A 19,241-nucleotide genomic window follows, 5' to 3' on the forward strand; every position below is an offset into this window, starting at 1 on the left:
GGTCGATGTATCAGTTCCGGTTTGCTTTCGTCTCCGGGGTTTCCTCTATTTTTGCGAAGTTGGACGCCAGCCAGTTCACTAAAACCACGGCAGTGGATGTGTCCATTTTCGCGGGATGACTTTCGTTAGTTATGTTAGTTCAACACTTCTGACTATTGATTCTGCCGACGGAGTTATTTAATTCTCCACCAACGTGCTCAAGACCCGTTCTATGACTACTGCTCATTGGCTGGATTGACTCCAGACTGTCTCTTGCTAGGATATTCTGGATTGGCAAGGGGAAACCAAGAATGTTGATGAATAAAAAGTATTATACATAAATTGCATTGTATTTTCACACGCACACTGTTTTATATTACATTTGTATTAGGGCATAGCTAATAATCAGACTTTTTTTTTTTTTTTGTCTAAGCAGAGATGAGAGGTTTCTTTAAAGGTGTTTTGTTTGTCCTGTCCAGATGCCTCAGAAAGATGGATCCTTTTCCCTCTCTGGCATTTTCCTACTTCTCGTCATGCTGTCACATCCATGTGACAGTCGGCCTCACACGGGTCGGGTGTTCAGTTCCACCGCTGGAGACAATCACCCTGCAAAGAAAGGTTAGGTATCCCCGCTTCAAACATGCAGTCATAATACAGAGTACTGTGTGGACAAACATGGATGTTTGTTCATGAACTTCAGGTGTCACTCACAGTTCCTTCACCAGGAGTTCTGAAGCCTCGACAAACAGCAGATGTTTTGAAACGGGCTTTTGTAAAAGTCTTGAATTATCAACAAATACATTTCTTCAGCTGTTTTTAGTGACTTCACCACTGATTTGAGTGACACAAGTAAAACCACCAACTCAATGACAAAAGACTTCCCTGAAGTTCTGATTGAACAAAACCTGTGTTTTCATTTTTCAATCCCACGACCAGAAGTATCAGCAGAGGTAGCAGCATACGCCGACGTGGCCAAGCAGATCATCGACCTGGCCGTGTTTGGAGCTGCCCAGAACCGCTCGTACGATCGCCTGGCCCGCTTCACCGACACCATCGGCAACCGAGTCAGCGGCTCACACAGCCTGGAGATGGCGATCAAATACATGTACAGTGCAATGACGCAGGATGGGCTGGATGTTCATTTGGGTGAGCTGACAGATTCCAGGATGTGAGGATTGATCAGATCTGACTAGATTTCATGAATTTGTAAATAAATAAATAAATAAATAAAAACTTTGGCCTTGCTGTCTTTCCCTCCAGAGCCAGTTAAAATTCCTCACTGGGTGAGAGGCAAGGAGAGTGCAGAGATGATTGAGCCCAGGGCCAAAAGTCTGGCGATACTTGGACTGGGAAGCAGCGTTGGAACGCCACCTGGAGGTAAAGGTCACTGCCAGTATAATGGTTGATGATTTTGGCTAGGGATTGCACCGATACCGATACCAAGGTTGAGTACTCTACTCTACTACATGCCAATACCACGACACTGAAACCAGCATCAGGTATCGCTACCAATACTGGGATTAAGTACTCTACTCCTACCTGTAAAGTACGTGCTGATACCATTACACCAATATCAGTATGGGGTATCAGGTATCGGTACCAATATCGAGGTTGAATACTCTACTCATACTCGTAAAATGGAAGTGGACTGTGGCTCTCTGCCGTGTGCAGGCATCCAGGCGGAGGTGATGGTTGTCAGGTCGTTTGAGGAGCTGAAGCTCAGAGGCTCCTCGGCCGCGGGCAAGGTGGTGGTGTTCAACCAGCCCTTCATCAGCTACGGGGAGACGGTGGCCTACCGCGCTTACGGCGCCTCCGAGGCCGCCAAAGTGGGAGCCGTGGCCACGCTCATCCGATCCGTCACGCCCTTCTCCATCAACAGGTAGGTGCTTGCTTCAGGTTCGCGCCAAGTGTCTGTTTTACTGACAATGGTTTTAGTAGTGAACTCTACAGAACTACAACATTTGCTCCACTGGTGTCTCCCTCTCAAGTCCTCACACTGGCTGGCAGGACTACCAGGATGGGGTGAAGCGCATCCCCACCGCCTGCATCACGGTGGAGGACGCCGAGCTGATGTGGCGTCTGGCCCAGAGGGGTCAGAAGATCGTGGTCAGACTCACCATGGGGGCCGTGACGCTGCCCGACGCCGACTCCTTCAACACCGTGGCCGAGATAAAAGGCTGGCAGCACCCTGATCAGGTGAAAGCCGCCTCATTTCTGTTCTCAACTCCCTAAAGTGGCCAGAATTCCAAAGAGCTCTATTGGAGACAGATGTCCCACTCTGCGGAGGGGCTCTATTATTAGCTTCCAGTCTCACGTTTCTAATTTGGGTCTCGGCCTGAGCAAGGGGTTCTAAAAATTTGACAGAGGGGACCGGAGCAGCAGCAGAGGGATGGAGTGTTTTGGTGACCCATCTCATATGACAAAAAAATATATACATCATGAGTTATCTAGAAAACATGTGCTTTAATGTCAACTGAAAATGAACAAAAACGTTTATATGTGTCTTTTGAAGCCCCACCGTATTTAGCTCCTTATTGAAAGGACTCTTAAAACACCGAAAAAATGGATGAAATACAGTAGCTATTTTATGACTTACTTACTATTAATATAATTTCTTCAACTTTGGCGGGCCGGATGTAAAAAGTTCACAGGCCCGTGTGTTCACAGATGGGTGTACATTTGTGGTTTTGTGACTCATTTCCAAACCGGAGGATACTGCACTGCTCAGACTTCATTCTGCTGAACTTCACTTCCGCAATTTGTATTTTTAATTCGAATATTCTTTCTTCCTCTTTTCTGCTTAAAACCAGATACGCCCCCCCGCCCCCTTCATTTTAAGTTTGCTATGGGGCCCAATTGTGTTTCCTTTGATCGTACAAACCCCTTTGAGATGCCTTTGGTTTTGATTTCGCGCTGTATAAATGAAAGTTGATTGATTGATTTATTGAAGTTTGAAAGGCTACAGAATGTCAGGACTTGCTCAGGTCAGTGAGGGGTTTCGCAAGAGGGAACAGCAGGTCAGCTGACGGTAATCTCAGCCAGTAATATTCTTGGAAATGCAGCTGTCGCCTTCAACGTGTTCCGTGCTATTCTTTGTCTTTGTGTACTGAGTTTTCTGTGCTCATGGGGTTTTTGTGGCCGATTCACACAGATCCAATTCGGAGGGTAACCCATTGTGTTTGGACTTATGTTACCTTTGGTGCCAGGTGGTTTTGCTGAGCGGCCATTTGGACAGTTGGGACGTTGGCCAGGGCGCCATGGATGACGGCGGTGGAGCCATGATCTCCTGGGAGGCCCTGTCACTCATCAAGGACCTGGGTAATAGACGCACAAAGCGCAGTGCCACCCCCAGTGAATCGTGCAGAGGGAAGAAACGACTCAGTGAAAAACCCAAATCGAAGTACATGAGCATCAGAGGCCATCAACTGTCAACCAAGTTAATCACAGACTTCATTTTTTAACCTGTTTTTCACATTGAGACGCGCAGTTGGTGTTCAGTTTGAGGGAGTGTTCTGTTATTTCCTGTAGTTTTGAACTGCAACAACTACTAACTGTAGGGAAACACAAGCAAGGTCAGCGTGACGAGGTGTCTGTGTCGTTTCATTGTGTCCGTCACACACATCACATCTCAGAGACACACTTTGTGTTTCGTCGCTCTGTCTTCAATCCACCATACATGCTGGCTTTTCATTTTCCTGGCTGTTCAATCGGCTGGCTGTCCACCTTCAGGTCTGCGTCCTAGAAGAACCCTGCGAGCGGTGCTGTGGACGGCCGAGGAGCAGGGGGGAGTCGGAGCGCAGCAGTACTACAATCTACACAAGGTACTGCTTTGTGCCTCCACACACACCCATAAGAAGTGTACTCTCAAAGTGTGTGTCTCTGTTTTCTCTGCTACAAAGTGAGTTTCCCTCTTTTCTGCCCCTGTCAAGGTTAACTTGACCAACTTTGACCTGGTCATGGAGTCTGACTTGGGGACATTCGCCCCAGTGGCTCTGCAGTTTGCTGGGAGCGCTGCAGCACAAAAGGTAGGCCCCTTCTTTCTTTCTTTCCTTCTCTCTCTCTTTCTTTCTTTTTTGAAAGACCAGTATTTATTCAAATTTTAATATCTAAATGATGCTGAGAGATCATTATGATTCCTTCGGACACAAGAAAAGCTTTGTGCAACATTTGTATTAGAGCCTTACTTGGAGTTTACGCAATAGTTTTATTATGTTTGTGTGAAGGAACGTTTCTACATGTTGGAACAGTTGCACCTGGGTTGTTGGCGCCTGTGTCAAACTGGCCTCCTGAGCTGCAGTCGTCTCTGAATCAACAGGTGATGCAGGAAGTGGTCAAGCTGTTGGCTCCCCTCAATACAACCAAACTGGAAGGCTACGCAGAGGGGACGGATATCTCTTCGTGGATGCGAGCAGGAGTCCCAGGTGAGGCCAATTTCTCTCTGAAGTGGTTCTTCTTCTCTTTCATAATTCCAGGAACCGGAAAGAGGAGCTCAACTCATTCTTTGGTTGAGGTATATTAACTTCCTCCCTGTTGAGAGGGCTGTGTACACAGAATTACAGAATTACATCCCCACTAATACTTTTGCCGCAGACTGAACTGAACTCGGTAAAACATTCTGAATGTGTATACAGTATATATATGTGCAAAGTTTAGGTGGTTTTGGACACTGAAAAAAGACATTGAGAAGGCAGGACTCTGTTTGCAGAAGTTATATTTATTTGTTTTTTTCCTTAAGAAAAAAAAAAGAAAGAAAGAACGCTTGTTTTGTTTGTGATTATGCTGGTAGTGATACTTTCGAAGCTGAAGTGGGAGCTTGAAGAGAAATCCCCCTTTGGTAAAAAAAAATAAAATAAAATTCAAAAGGAAGAATTGAAAGTGCAGTGTACAGAAAATACATTGCTAGATAGTTTTAGGAGGAAGTTTTACATAAAAAGTGGTGTGTTTGGTAATGACATATCGAAAAAATAAATAGCCTTGTATCAGTTTTTATCCCCAGGTGAATGGGAGGCACCTGGTTTTATGCCTATTGACAATGTTCCAAACTCCTCGGGTACAAGATTCTTGATGAACGTTTCGTGTATTTAAACTAGTTGAGTACAGTCAACGAATGCAACTTGTATTGCATCTTCTCCCTCTATCAGGTGCCAGCCTCCACGTGGCCGATAGCCGCTACTTCTGGTTCCATCACAGCGAAGGCGACACCATGACTGTCCAGGACCCTGGAGAGATGAACCTCTGCTCTGCGCTGTGGGCTGTGGTGGCGTACGTGGTGGCAGACCTGGAGGACATGCTGCCCAGGTAGCTAGCTAGTTAGCTAGGGATGAAGGCTAGGCTACAACAACTTTGACCAATATAGTGAGGTTCACTGTGAAGCGTTTCATTGGAAACACGACACAATCAAACAATGAGATAATTGTGTCCAAATAAATATAGACACATGTATACATGTGTGTATTTATAACATGTGTGAGAGGGACGGCATCTCTGAGAAGTTTTCGAAAAGTTGTACAATTCAACCAGGCAAGAAGTGAACACTTGTGACACTGTGATTTTTAGTTCAAGTCTGATTCAGTGATTCAGTGATTTTTATCAGGGCGGACTGTTGCATAGTTGTACATAAGTTTATCTTAAGCTTCTTTTTTCTAACTTTTTTTATTTTTTTAGTCATTGTGCTCAATCTTCTGCTTTTAATCTGATACAACATTCATAGGAAGTTTCTGAACTGCAACATCAATAAATACTTTTCTTTCAACACCCACAATCCCATTTCCTTTTTCTTAGACATTAACTCGTGTCTCCTGTGGCTGAAAGAGGAACATAAGTAAACATGACAAATAAGATGCAAAGTTCATTCAGCAGAATAATCTGGGGTGTTAGATGAGTAAAGAGTCAAAGAGGAAGAGATCGTTTCGATAAGGATGCAAAAATAAGGGGACACACACACACACACACACGCACATCCGGTGAGGTCAGTACTCCAGGGTTGTGATGCCTGGGTTAGTCAGCCAGTGAAGACTGTGTGGAAACAGCTGTGCAACCATGAGCCAATGTCCAGCGATGATCAATCACAATTTAGTCTGTGAAGAATCGCACAGACTGTGCAGGTTTACCAGCGCGCGCACACACACACACACACACACTCCAGACGAGATTTTTCAAAGGGGCCAAGGTCGCCTTATATGGGCTTTTACCTATGAGTAACATTTTAAATGTTTTGTTTTTTTGTTTTTTTTTTAATAATTGTAATACATCCGAATTTTAGAGCAGCCAATCAGTTGCCTTTCTTTTGTACATAAAATAAAAATTATTGAAATAACTCGACTACTACATGAGATTTTCAGACATGAGAATGTAATGTGACGGAACATAATCTCGGGGGTCGTTTTGATAATATTCTATTTTTTTTCCAAAAATAAATATATTTTACACAGAACTTTTATGTCTGCCCCCCCCCCCCAAAAAAAACAACAACTATTTTTAAAGCTTCAAACCGAAACATGAATGCTTTTTAATATGCAATCTATGTTGCCTTGAGATCCCCAACACTTTGTTGAAAAGCCATGTCTTCCAGCAGGACCAGCAGGGCAGCTGGTCTTTCACGTCTTGCTCTCATCTTTGTTAGGGGGCATTTAAACGTAACATACATACGGAGCTGCAGCCTCCAAAGTTTTTTCCAAGTTCATGAGAAAAGGGTGCCACCTTGGGGAGGAGCAAAAAGTATAGAGCACAGCGAGTTGTCCAGGATGTAGAACCAAGAGTTTGTCAGTCCTCCGTTTTTAAAGGCGTCGCTGCTAAGAAGCAGCGCTTTAGAGGGGAACCCCCGTCCTCATCTGACACACTGGGTCGAGGTCTCTTCACCGTGGTGGGTTGCAGCAGCAGTAACGGGCTGTCCAGGGGGAAAGTGACTGTGCCCACCCCACAGTCTCTGCAGGACCTCCTCACCTGGGTGGCTTCAGCAAATGCAAGAAAAAAAAAGAGAACAACAGAAAAAGATGAAGGATTTCTTTAAACAGACCAGACGTTCTCAACACTCTTGGTGCTTCTGCCTGCAGAAGCTCATGTCTCTCCCAAAACAGTTCACCCATGTGTCAAAAATGAAATTCCCTTCTCATATAAATATTATATAAATAGTGGGCCCCAAATTGCATTGTCACTTTTGCATCGTGTAAGCACAGCAGGTCAAAATTCTTAGATGTTGCGTCACTATGGCAGCATCATACTTAGTCCGCCCTAAATTACTATGACCCCCGATATGACACTGAAGCTTTAAAGTCCAAAGAGGGGAACTAGTTGAGCAATACGTAGTTTCCAGAGCATTTAATTCCTCAACAAAAGTTTTAATAAGTTTTACATTATACATTTTAGATGATTCTGCAACTAAATCTTTATATCCTCCTTCATCCATCGTGGGTCCGTCGTGGTGGCAACTCGATCTCTGGGTTGAGTTCAGTCTTTAAGGTTCTTGGGGCTTATCCAATCACAGGGCGTGTTCGTGTGAAGTTCAGCGTAAAGTCAGCTAGCTGGTCTTGGCGTCGCACACTCGAGATCTGATTGGCTGTCACAACTGACAGTGATGCATTCGCTTACAGCGGACGGGAGCCTGCTGTGTCAATTATGAAGGCCTCGGGCAGATTTTATAGAACCTTACAACACAAGCTGGATGAACTATAATTGGATAAAAGCTCTACTATAATATACAACAATGAAAGCGATGCAACCAAGTGGATGTGTGGTGTGAAAATAAACTACGGAGAGTGACTTTATTTTCACATTTATGGGAAAATGTGGTTTTCTAAGTGTGTTTGGACCAGCAGAGAAGGCCTTGCCGGGTAACTGGTTAGGCGCTGATTAGCACTAACCTTTACTTCGGTGTGGAGCCTTGGCCTTTAGGACGGCGGTCTGGCAGGCTACAGATCTCACAGGGGTCATTTTTGGCAAAATTGTGCAAGTGCCTTTAGCGGATTGCTAAACAGCAAAACAGGCAAACAGTGAGGTTATGGGCAACTCTTATCATAAAAGAACAAACAAACAAACAAACACATACAAATATACATATACATATATAAATATATATATATATGTATATATATATGTATATATGTATATATATACAGTACATATATATGCATATATACACACACACACATTTATGTACATATACTTCTTCAGAAACGTATCTTCTTCAATAATTGAATAATCAAATTAACATTTAACATTTCAATAATAAAAACGTGGTCCAGTAACAAGGCGCCTCAAATTCAAATTATTTTATTTTATTTATTTATTTATTTATTTATTTACTCAAAAATTCATGAGATTCATTTATTTCACGTCTCCGTTATCTTGCTACCTGTGAATGCGCGTTGCTGAGATGCTGTGCATCGAGGTGCAAATAGTCACCGAAGGTTTAAGATTGTAGCTGTAGTTTTGTGTTTTGTTTGTTTGTTTGTTTGTTTTTAAGAACACACCTCCGCCACACTGGCCAGACTGCCGGCGAGGATTGGATCGGGGCAGCCGGCTGGAGATGGATGTGACCGGGGTGAGGGACACCGAGGTGCGGGCTCCTCGAACTCGTCCTCCCCGCCAGGCTCGCAGGGCAGCCGGGGCTCTTCGCCGGAAGAAGTCGTCCCTTGAACGCCCCTCTCCCTCTCTCGCTCCCCTTCGACCCACCTCTTAAACAGGGCGAAATAATACTCGATCTTCCCCAGCGAGCGAAAGCAGCCCCTACACATTCGGAACGAGCGAGACCTGTCTAGACACAGCGGCAAGCCCAGCTCCTTCAGCCGGTGGTAGGTGCTCTTGTCGTCCCCCAGCGACGGCTTCCGGTCGAAGATCTTCTTGGTGTTCTGGTAGTTGCCGTTGATGAACAAGTTTCTCTTGCAGAAACGGCAATAATTGTGCGCTGACATGACGATGATGTTGATGTTGATGATGGACACTCAGCTGCCTGTCAGGTACCAGATGTGTCACTTCCTCTAAGGAGACGGCGCATGCCTATTACGTCATACGTCTTGCTGGAATGATGCGTCTGGAGTTTATTTGGCGAAAGCGCCTCCCCGCTCCAAACTGACTGGTTTAAACTCTGTCTGTTGTGGTGCCGTGTGAACTCTTAGCCATTATTACAGACTGACTTGTTGCTGTTGCCGTTATACAGGAGAAGAGCGTCGTCAAGCTCTCTAGCGGAAACCAGCTGCCATTCCCGAAGTAAACATCCGGTAACTTTTCCCGCCTCCTCCAGAAGTGTCGACGTTGTTACGTCAGAAAAGAAAACACTTGGAGCCAAAAGCCTTTTGACATTTAAAATGAAAGAATAGCCTTAAAACGTTCTGCTTTCTTTAGACACTTTTCTTTTCTTAGAATTCTCCATAGTTGTTCTACCTTGGTTAAAAAAAAGAAGAAGTTCAAGACAGGTGTGGAACATCAGTGGTTGTGATGCATACTACGAGTAACAGGTTTTGTTTTTGTTTGCTTAAAAAAAAAACGTGTTATGCTTAGATTAGACAAGATCAGCATACTCTTCAAATTTAGAAATCAACCAACCAAAATACATTTTTATTAAATACTCATTATTTATTTTCCAAAGCCAACCCCTGTACTAGTGAAACTGTACTGGAAGCACAAAGGCTCCAAATGAAGCGACCAACTAAACGAAAGATGTGCAAATCGTTTTCTATAATCAGCAATCGTCACATTCTTGACCACTGTCAAACCCTGGATATTCAGCTGTTCCACTTTAAAACCACAAAGCAATACTTTCTGTTTGCTTTTTATACTCATAGAAAAAGTCCAAGTCATCTAAACTTGTCAATTTCAGAATACGAATAACAGAAGACTTTTTTTTTTTTAAACATATTTTACAAATCTGTACAATGATTTCCACAATTGAAAAGGCCAATCAGGAAAGAACAAATAGATGAAGTTAACATTCTCCCTGTGGACACGATCATGTAGCCACAGGCCTCCTCGAGTTAAAGACTTTGACACCATTCAGCAGCGACGAGCGAGCATATTTGGTGAGGAGGGCGCCGCTGGTCTGTTTCTCCCCACATAAATCCCTGAAGGACAGAGAGGACACACAGAGTGGTCAATAAACTACCGCTGTCATTCAACCAGACAGATCCATGCCATTTGTAACGTACGACACCTACTGTATGTAAGGCGTGATGTCGTCTTCTGTCCACTTCTCCCTGATTGTGAAGAGTTGGTTGAAGCGCTCCAGTGGCTCCTCTGGGAGCTCCTCCACCCGCAGGAGGCTGATGCTCTCAGGGCGGGAGGTTCGGTCCACCAGGGCCACACTCTGAATCATTGAAAAAAATGTCAGAACGACGTCCGGGCTGGAAGGAAGTTGCTTATTTATAAGCATTATTATTAAGAAAGTTTTGAGATTTTTTTCCTGTTGTTGCATTTCATAAGATGGACTGAATTCAGACTTGAAAAGTATAAAAAAAAACAACAACATGAAAAAGCATCTGGTCTTTTTTTTTTTTTTTTTTTTTTTTAATGTACAGTAGTGATTTTAACTCTACATATAAGAAAAGTGAACGCTGACCTTTAGTTGATCCAGTCTTGTGCTCATGCCCTCTGGGACACTCTGCTGCCAAACCTCCTGAAAATCCTTCAGGTTGAACTTGACAGCGTTCTGCAGCAGCATCAGTGCAACGCCCCGACACACTTTATCCTCGTGGAGCGCATAGAAAACCTTGTCTGCGAACGTGATGGAGATACAGTCAGAGTTGTGTACTGGTATTTGTGAGGGATTTACGGAAGACTTTGGTATTTAGTGTGGGTAGATGTATTTGTGTACCGTTTTCTGTAAAGCGGTTCCCATAACAGTTTAAGCAGTGCTCAATCATCTCTCTGTGAACGACAGCAGTTATTGAAATGAGGATGGATGAGGTTTCACTGATGGAGCAGGCATAAAAGATATGCTGGGATAGTCACATTGTTTCATGAAAGCAATTTCATGACGCTACATATGCTTGATTGCGCACGTTCATCTGTCGATTTGATTGACCACTGACACCGACTTACTTGGGTTCCAGTGGAGCTAATTCTTCCAGACAAGTTTGGAGGGGAATTTTATCAAATGACCACGACTCACAATCCACCAACTGAGTCACATGACCGAGCAACCTCATCTCATAGTCAAATTCCAGCATCCGCCAGTATCCTGGAAACGGGAGATAAAATCTTAGTGAAAAATGTCCAGTTCATTAACATGCTGTTATTATGTAAGAACAAAAAATATTTACCATCTATCTGACAGGCATGGATGGTCTCCAAATGGCTCATTAGCTCTTCTTCACTGGCCTGAATCCTGTCGAGCAGGTCCTGCATTGTGTACTGGAAACAGAAGAAAAATTCTTTGATGAGATTCAGATTAAAAATATGTCTCGTTCAGTAAAAGCCAAGTTAACGATGGTTCTCATACCTAGTGAGATATTAATGATTTTATCACATATTGAAAGAAAATTGGAGAAATAAAGATAAGATTGTTTTTGTCCCTCTTCAATTGGCATAGTATCATTAAATACACTTGTGTTAATAATATTTTTTACCCTGTTTTCCGTATTCTCCTCCTGCCCTCTTATAGCTGGTCCTTCATAAGGATTCTCCATTAAAATCTGCTTCAGTTTCTTCAGTTTAGGTCGCGTTTTCCTCAGTTCCCAGTAGCTGTTAGAAAATCCCCAGATCTACGCAGAAATACAACATAATAATTATTGCAATTGAGCTGCTGCACACATAAATACATTAAGCTGTTGTTGTGAATGTTTTGCAGGATATCTGGCCGGCATTCACACACCTGAGTGTGGACAACATGAGGGCCATTCTGACTGTCAGTTAGCTGGTCGGGTGTTTTGCAACCAGGTACAAACAGCAGCAGGTTCGAAGTGTCGGCTATCTTGAGATCATAGGTCTTGTCACCGCTGCAGAGTACGGTCCGTTCCTCCTTATCACCTCGAATGACCAGACTGAAAAAGAAAAGAAAACAAATTTCGTATATAATTTCGGATGTTCGCCTATACTCCAAATATAACCTCTTAGAATGTTCGAGCGAATATCGAGTATGAAACTCATTTTCATCTCGATGTGCTAAAGTTGACACATCCTACAAAACTACAACAAGCGTTACCTTTGCCCAGCCTCTATGTGTTTGCACAGTGTGTCGTCCAGCTCCATCAAGCAATAATCTGCCGACGAGACATTGTCCCCGTAAGACAGACAGTGGATCGTTGTCTGCAAATCCTCCTCTTTCAGTTTGGCGATCTGCAGTGTGGCCTGAACTTCCTCTAAAGTTCTCGTTTCCATCCGTGAAGCTAAAGTCTGGCTCAAGGAGCTCCGACCAATTAATGATAACTGCTCTGAGTAATGAACGAAGTCTCCACAAACGTTGTTCTAAACAAACACGAACAACAGCTCTGACAGAAAAGAATTACCCGCGCTTCAGTCCTCGGTAAGGATGTGACGTCTATTTTTCTTCTTCGTCCTCGCAGGAAACAATTCCGGTTGAATCGCTGCTGCCCTCTTTCGGCTGTTAAAGTTCTACCGTGTGTGGTTTACTCCACAAAGTAAATAAATAAAAGAAATACGTGTAAAATGTGAGCACTTCGAAACACAAAAGAGAAACGCACAAACGGTGTATTTCATGAGTTTTTGGGCCGTTTACAGGAGGAACGGTCCAGACCAGTCCGAGCTGATCGCGTTGGGGTGTAACGTCAAAATACTCCCGTGCGGAAACTCCTAGTCGATATCATGTAATGAATGGAAAACAAAATAACAACATTTTTTTTTTTCAAACAACATTTTCCACCTATTGCTTTTGAAACGTTACTGCGTTTATTAAAACCCGTGACGCATTCGTTCTGTGCTCTTCGCGTGATTTTGTATGTGGTCAGAACCTTTCTTTGTTTGAGATCCTGTTTCACTCGAGATACATTTGTAAAAGAACCAGCTCCGCGAGTTGAGGGTCACAAGCATTTAAGGATGTGCTAGCGCCTGTCATCAAAATGTCAAGTTTCTCCAGATCTGCTCAGGTACGCACACACGGTCCATTCACAGGAATTCATTTTTTAGTATTTTATTGGAATTTTGTTGTGTTGAATGTTGTTTCTTGGCAAAAGCCGGACGCATCCTCGTTTTTGCTTGGATTAGTGAACGACTTCCTTGTGGAATATCATGTTGTTGTAATATATAAGAGGACCCTTCAACCTATTCTTAGAACATTAGTCATCACCTGTCATATTTTGACTATTTTGTATGTTACTGAAACATAAGTTATAGTACCTAAAACGATCTCTTTTAACTGTTAACAATCCAGTCATTTTAATAGTGACCTTTAATTGCGGAATAAATTATTGACAAAAATATACATATATATACTTTTGGGTTTTTTGCAGCAATGGGCGACCTTCGCTCGCTCGTGGTTCCTGATTGATGCTAGGTTGCAGCCTCCTGGGAAACTGGCCACCATGTGTTCCGTGAGACTGCAGGGGAAACACAAGCCCATCTACCACGCACTGAGTGAGTGCCTCCTCCTACACTTGGAAAATCGCAATTGTTCCCCTCAGCAATGAGGCTGTGTTGCAGAGGCTCACTGGATGCTAGATGGTGGTCGCTCTGTCGTATCATTCGCAGAGTGGCACCGGTCAGGGTGCGTCTAGAAGTCCCCCATGAATTGCTCAAAGGTTGATTTAATTTGGTTTTCTTTATTTTCGATGTCGGGTTGGTGAAGTAGGCATATGTGTGTGGTTCTGGGGAAAAAAAAAAGGGACAGTAAAACAAATCAACAAAACAAAGTGTCCACAAGTTAACACCTTTGCTTTCAGGTGACTGCGGAGACCACGTCGTCATAATAAACGCCAAGCACATTGCGTTCTCTGGAAACAAATGGGAACAGAAAGTCTACTCATCACACACAGGGTGAGTGTGCGTCCATGTGTGTCCGCTAGTGCTTTCTTCTTCTTCTGTGTCAGATTTATCTCTCTTTATTATACAGTTAATGGTTGATATCCGCAATTTTTTTTGCATGTGATTCCGTATTGTAAAGATACATTGGGTGTCTGCTGAAATGTTTAAAAGCGCTTGTAGTTCACAGTAAGTAAGTAAGTGCCCCATTCCCCCAAAGGTACCCTGGTGGATTCAAACAAGTCACGGCTGCCCAGCTTCACCACAAAGACCCAACAGCTGTAAGTAAACAATCAGTCAGTTTGAGTTTTTTTTTTTTTTTTTTGGATCATTAATAACATAACATTGCACTTTTATGAAGTGTAAAGTATTTGAGAAGATGATTTTATCGAGTGCAGTTGCACACCCTGTTGGCTGCAGGGAGAAATGACCTGCGCTAGTTCTCCAGATCCTGTCATTGTAACTGCGTCTCCTCTCCTCCCGTCTCCAGATTGTCAAGCTGGCCGTTTACGGCATGCTGCCCAGGAACCTGCTCCGCCGCACCATGATGCAGCGACTGCACATCTTCTCCGAGAGCGTGAGTACACACACACACACACACACACACACACACACACACACACACACACACACACGCTCTTCTAGTTCACAGTAATGTCAGAGCTGCAGTGTGATGCTACCGAGCCGCTTGGTTCCACCAATTCCCCCTTCCCGCTTATGCTGTTCTTCCTCTTCACTTTGACTCACTTCTTGTACTTTGCGATGTGTAATAATCTCCCGCACCTCCCCGGCGTCTCCACCAGGAGTTGCCAGACGACATCCGGGCCAACCTGACGGAGGAGCTGCCTCAGCCCAGAGAGATCCCCCGCAAGCTCAGCGAGTACACGCAGGAGGAGGTGGACGCCTTCCCCCGGCTGTGGACGCCGTACGTACACACACACACACACACACACACACACACACACACACACACACACACACACACACACAATAATTATTATTATTATTACTACTACTACCACTAGTACCACTACTTCTTCGACTACCGCAACCACTATTACCACCACTACTACTGCTACTACTACGACTACTTCTACTGCTACTCTCTTTATCCATGGATTCTCTTCCCAGACCTGAACGCCTGCTAATGTGCTGCCTCGTGTCACTCACTGTCTGCAGGCCTGAAGACTACAAGATGAAATGAGATCCAGACCACAGATGGAATAAAAAAGGAAGGAGAGGAACAAAGAAAATCTGAAGCACTGACACACAGTGGAGACCCGGATGGCGACATCGTTCCTGTGTTTGGTCCACGTTGATCAACAATGTTGTCACTCTGCTGCCATCAGACAACAATCAGACTCAAGGTTTTTTTTTTCCTTTTTCTCCTCTGATTACACATTTAGGGAATGATCACACCTGTCCCATTTAAACAAAGTCTGGTGGAGCTGATCTGATCGTGTCTGATATGATCATGTCTGAGTTTCTGTGGCTTCAACAATGAAGCGACCAGTCGGTCGATGTGACCATACGGTGACATTGAAGCCATTTGTGTGATTCCCTCAGAAACTGTCCAGTCTTTGGTGGTCCAGTCGGCAGAGAGAACACTTAACTGTGTTCACTCCACACGACCAATGATTAAAACAAATCCTGTTCTATGCTGTAAAAAATAATCTTCACTGTATTTGATGTTGTATTAAAAAAAGAACCAACAAACTTAATGAGTCTCAAGACAGATTTTTTTGCAATCAACACGTCATTCATTAATTGAATGATGTCATATTATGACTTAATTGGTTAATTGTTATTATTTTACTTTTGAAAAGTAAAATAACAACTTTGTGGAAAAAGGTTGCTGTTGAAATTTAAATCAGAATCAATCTATTTTGATGAGTTTTTTTTATTTAAAATTTGTTTTTGCATTTGTACAATATGAAGCTATTTATTGTATACTATTAAGCTCACCCACAAAAAAGCCGTTGTGGGTTCGCTGTGGTGGCAAATGGATCTTTGGGTTGAGTTCAGTCTTAGAGGTTCTCAGGGCTTCTGATCCAATCACAGGACGCGTACGTGTGAATTTCAGCATAAGGCCAGCTAGCTCGCCTTGGCAAACTTGAAATCTGATTGGCTATCACAACTGACTGAGCTCCGTTCACTTACAGCGAACAGGAGCCTGCTATGTCGGTTCTGCTGGCCTAAGGCAGATTTCATGGCACCTGGCAACACAAGCTAGCTGAAATATGATTGGATAAAAACTCTACCGTAATATACAACAATGGACGCAATGCAACCAAATGGATATTATATGATGTGAAAAGAACAAGACTATCCTGCAAATAGAAAAAAACAGCTTTTCTCTTCAATTTCTGCTGTTGTTTTTTAGCCTTTTTCACCACTAACCTTCTTCCCCTGCAAACAGTGCAATTCACTGTAAATTTCCCAGGATTTATACATAAGAGTATAATTATTGTTTATAATAATTATAAACAACAGTGAAATTCTCTTGCACTATTGTACGTTATTCTAAATGCACAAAGAAACACTGGTTGTTACAGCTTTGTGTTTATAGCCACCGGGCTTACATAGTCACGTTAACTTACTGTCAGGCAACTGCCTTTCACTCCCTCTGTTTTCACAGTCTCCTCTGAATGCAGAAGTTGCCCAAGAAATTATATTGTAATACTATAATGATAACTGAGGATGGCAAGTTGAATAATAACTCTGGAGTTTTCTGGATATAAGAGAATCAGAGGAATGTTTGTGCTTTTGTTAAGACAAGTAACGCAATAATTTGACCGCCAGCAATAGAATTGCATAAAAGCCAGAACTTTTATTCAGTATTGACCCTCATACAAAACATCTATTCAGCAACATAGTTCTCCGTTGACCGCTTTGTGCCTCTGACACCATTTTGTCTCTCTCAATGCGTTGCGGTTAATGTTTTGAAAGTCAATTCATCATCGACGGTGACTGAGATGAATGTGAAAGCTTTCATATATTTACAAAAGTGTAATATTTCACTTTATCCCTCATTAACTCGGAAGAGAAAATAGTATTCTGAATAAAGCCGAGCAGCTATGACACAAAAACATACAAGTAATGCAGAAGGCACGTCATGTACAAATACTGTATAGTGATTCAATCAACTTGGATTATAGGCAAATATAAATTAATGCACATAAATTAAGTCAACGAAAACAGAGCTGGATTGGGAGCAAGTGTGAACCCGTTGTCTGAACCCGTTCTTCTTCATGAAGAAGAAGAAAAAAAAAAAAAAGGTTATTCTGAGGCACTGAGATTATCCTGTGTGTTGAAGCCTGAGTGATGAAGCAGCGTGCAAGTGTGAAAACTCTTTCCATAGTAAAAAAAAAAAAACATCCAAGTGTTTTAGGTAGCCTCGGTTACAGGGAGGGGGGGGGGGGATTAAGGTGATCGTTCTTCTCTCTCTCTCTCTCGATGGGGCACTTTCATAAAAGACAAAGCTCTTTCACTCTGTATGTTAATAGCTGAACCTATTACCTTTAGAAGACATCAATTGCTGAAGCTATTCTTTTTTTCCAATTACATCTTTGACCTTTCCAATAACACACACACAATAACACAGCAGCTATAACATTTCTAATATGTGTAATACTAGTAAGTGTCTGGGCGGGGGGCGGGTGGGGGGGATATGACTGAAAAAAAAATAATGCACTACTTCAAATTTGGAAACTGTACATAGTCAGCTTTTTTTTTAATTAAAATATATATTTACAGGGTTCACACAAATAAAAATAAAGGAAAAACCACCCTGTTGTTGCTGCCGCTGAACATTTTCTCTCCGCAAGTCGCTCCCCTGCTTCCTAACAACGGCTGGTTGAGGTAACGACCAATGATCTGGAAACACGTCAAACGCGTGCTTCCACCCAGAGTAGCGTTCCATGGAATCGCGAGAAAAAAAATAAAGATAAAAATAAAAAGTGAATCCGTTCCTGATTGGGTAAAAGTCCAGGCAGTTACATTGCTTTTCACAGTTTAACAGGAGTTTCACAGTCAACTGGGGTTGAGCTGTATCGCGACGCTGCTGTAGCCGAGCTACGGGCGGAGAAATTCAAAGAGGCGCGAGGCGCCGACTGTCCATTCTAAGTTCAAACCTGCTGCTGCAGCTGTGAAGTCGACGTTTCGACAGGAATGTGGTGAACCTCTACGCTTTTGTAATTGTAGTCATTAGCTGTGCGTGGCGATCCTCGTCCCATGCTTGCTACACACGGTTGGCATATAAAATCGCCTTGAATATAGAGCTAACGTTAGACAAAAAGCAAGGCAGAGGGATTCAAGGCCGCCACTATTATTGAATAAAAGTCAATTTTAAAACGGCTCGCAGAAATATAATCTCTAAACAGCAAAAAAAAAAAAACAATAAAGCTGCTAAAAGACAAATAAAGCACAGTTTGGATTCAGGTCCATCTTATAGGTGTCAGATATCTATTTAAACAAATAAGAATAACAAAAAAAAAGTACCTGCAGAGTAATAAAATCTCATACCAATACTGGATACTTCCCATGACAACAAAGAAAAACAAACATATTCAATTCAGCAAAAAAAAAATAATCGTACAAAAAAAAAAAAAAGAAATGTAACAAGAACGAAAAGAGCAAATTTGGCCTCAAATAGCGGGAACGTGAAGCAGCGACACTCCGACGCCGCGGGCGCGGTGCTGCTTCTGTACGAACAGCAGAAACAAGGCGAGTGGTGAGTCTGAGTGTGTGAACGCCGTGGGTGAAGAGGAGCCGAGGCGTCTCGACGTGGTCTCCGACGCAGCAGAGCGAGCGGAGTCCGGCCCAGTGTGTGTGGTTCAGCTCGGAGAGGTAGTGAGGCTCTCAAAGGCACAGCTTCGTTTGGGATCCTTGAAGAAAACACGACGCGTCCTCGTCCTCGTCCTCGTGTCGTTGTGCGACGGAACGAGAGGGACGCGAAATAACGAGTGTGAAAGGTGGAAAAAAAGAGAAGCATGATTGCAGAGCTCCTACACCTCCCAGCAGCCCCCCACAATAAAGAAACAAAAAACAAAAAAACTGTAGTTTCTCGATCAATATCCTAAGTCCTGATTAGAAACGGACACATTCCACTTGCGGCCCCCCCCACCCCCGCCACCCCATTTTTTAATTATTTTTTTTTGGTGGGTTCAGGCGTAGAACTCCTTGGTAGGTGCCTTCTGGTACTGCGTGTTGGTGAGCTTGGTGTCTCCCAGGTCGTAGCTGCCCTCGTCCTTCTTCTTCAGGCGGTAGGCCAGCAGCGTCAGCAGGAGGACGGCGCACAGGAAGCCCACCACTCCGCAGGCGATCACCGCTGAGGAGGAGGAGGAGGAGGAGGAAGA

General features: G+C 43.3%; 5 protein-coding genes across 8 annotated transcripts in view; 2 read left to right on the forward strand and 3 right to left on the reverse strand.

Moving 5' to 3' along the window:
- Positions 1-5,731, forward strand: part of LOC142898251 (carboxypeptidase Q-like) — a 6,057-nt gene extending 326 nt beyond the window's left edge. The window contains exons 1-11 of one of the 3 annotated variants that reach the window (XM_076041096.1): positions 103-133; positions 459-597; positions 916-1,125; positions 1,240-1,356; positions 1,651-1,858; positions 1,968-2,175; positions 3,186-3,297; positions 3,709-3,800; positions 3,909-4,004; positions 4,295-4,400; positions 5,121-5,731. In XM_076041096.1, the coding sequence (XP_075897211.1) occupies positions 116-133; positions 459-597; positions 916-1,125; positions 1,240-1,356; positions 1,651-1,858; positions 1,968-2,175; positions 3,186-3,297; positions 3,709-3,800; positions 3,909-4,004; positions 4,295-4,400; positions 5,121-5,281 (1,467 nt within the window). In that variant the 5' untranslated portion in view covers positions 103-115 and the 3' untranslated portion in view covers positions 5,282-5,731. Of the gene's footprint in view, positions 1-102; positions 134-458; positions 598-915; positions 1,126-1,239; positions 1,357-1,650; positions 1,859-1,967; positions 2,176-3,185; positions 3,298-3,708; positions 3,801-3,908; positions 4,005-4,294; positions 4,401-5,120 lie in introns of those variants that run through there. The other 2 variants (XM_076041097.1, XM_076041099.1) reach the window with 2 other exon arrangements.
- The window catches only part of LOC142898253 (uncharacterized), a 38,790-nt gene that overhangs the window by 11,236 nt on the left and 8,313 nt on the right, over positions 1-19,241 (reverse strand). Inside the window, exon 5 of one of the 2 annotated variants that reach the window (XM_076041102.1) lies at positions 19,033-19,213. In XM_076041102.1, coding sequence (XP_075897217.1) covers positions 19,050-19,213 — 164 coding nt within the window. In that variant the 3' untranslated portion in view covers positions 19,033-19,049. Of the gene's footprint in view, positions 1-16,689; positions 19,214-19,241 lie in introns of those variants that run through there. The other variant, XM_076041101.1, reaches the window with a different exon arrangement.
- Positions 5,540-8,888, reverse strand: LOC142898254 (uncharacterized). Its single transcript, XM_076041103.1, has 3 exons — positions 8,448-8,888; positions 7,839-7,944; positions 5,540-6,929 (listed from the first exon to the last, which is right to left on the reverse strand). The coding sequence occupies exons 1-3, from the start codon at positions 8,886-8,888 to the stop codon at positions 6,742-6,744; spliced, it is 735 nt and encodes a 244-aa protein (XP_075897218.1). The 3' UTR covers positions 5,540-6,741.
- On the reverse strand, positions 9,457-12,449 carry dscc1 (DNA replication and sister chromatid cohesion 1). Its single transcript, XM_076041100.1, has 9 exons — positions 12,113-12,449; positions 11,783-11,951; positions 11,538-11,672; positions 11,232-11,322; positions 11,011-11,149; positions 10,784-10,836; positions 10,529-10,683; positions 10,128-10,276; positions 9,457-10,034 (listed from the first exon to the last, which is right to left on the reverse strand). Exons 1-9 carry the CDS (start codon positions 12,286-12,288, stop codon positions 9,923-9,925), a joined length of 1,179 nt encoding a protein of 392 aa, XP_075897215.1. The 5' UTR covers positions 12,289-12,449; the 3' UTR covers positions 9,457-9,922.
- On the forward strand, positions 12,896-15,592 carry mrpl13 (mitochondrial ribosomal protein L13). Its single transcript, XM_076041074.1, has 7 exons — positions 12,896-13,013; positions 13,377-13,500; positions 13,806-13,899; positions 14,105-14,165; positions 14,375-14,461; positions 14,688-14,809; positions 15,064-15,592. The coding sequence occupies exons 1-7, from the start codon at positions 12,987-12,989 to the stop codon at positions 15,086-15,088; spliced, it is 540 nt and encodes a 179-aa protein (XP_075897189.1). The 5' UTR covers positions 12,896-12,986; the 3' UTR covers positions 15,089-15,592.

This window comes from Nelusetta ayraudi, unplaced genomic scaffold (genome assembly GCF_046127955.1).
Source record: "Nelusetta ayraudi isolate G7.1 ecotype Tasmania unplaced genomic scaffold, CSIRO-AGI_Nayr_v1 ptg000063l, whole genome shotgun sequence".
NCBI classification, from domain to species: domain Eukaryota; kingdom Metazoa; phylum Chordata; class Actinopteri; order Tetraodontiformes; family Monacanthidae; genus Nelusetta; species Nelusetta ayraudi.

Coding starts and splice junctions, on each gene's coding strand:
- LOC142898254 (XM_076041103.1), bottom strand. CDS start 8,888: ATGTCAGCGCACAATTATTGCCGTTTCTGCAAGAGAAACTTGTTCATC. Junction 7,945..8,447: donor GTCTGGCCAGTGTGGCGGAG/GTGTGTTCTTAA, acceptor TTTGCTGTTTAG/CAATCCGCTAAAGGCACTTG. Junction 6,930..7,838: donor GGCTCCACACCGAAGTAAAG/GTTAGTGCTAAT, acceptor CATTTGCTGAAG/CCACCCAGGTGAGGAGGTCC.
- mrpl13 (XM_076041074.1), top strand. CDS start 12,987: ATGTCAAGTTTCTCCAGATCTGCTCAG. Junction 14,462..14,687: donor TGCACATCTTCTCCGAGAGC/GTGAGTACACAC, acceptor CGTCTCCACCAG/GAGTTGCCAGACGACATCCG. Junction 14,810..15,063: donor TTCCCCCGGCTGTGGACGCC/GTACGTACACAC, acceptor CACTGTCTGCAG/GCCTGAAGACTACAAGATGA.
- dscc1 (XM_076041100.1), bottom strand. CDS start 12,288: ATGGAAACGAGAACTTTAGAGGAAGTTCAGGCCACACTGCAGATCGCC. Junction 11,673..11,782: donor CTCATGTTGTCCACACTCAG/GTGTGTGAATGC, acceptor ATTTCTGCGTAG/ATCTGGGGATTTTCTAACAG. Junction 11,150..11,231: donor CCATGCCTGTCAGATAGATG/GTAAATATTTTT, acceptor TCCCGTTTCCAG/GATACTGGCGGATGCTGGAA.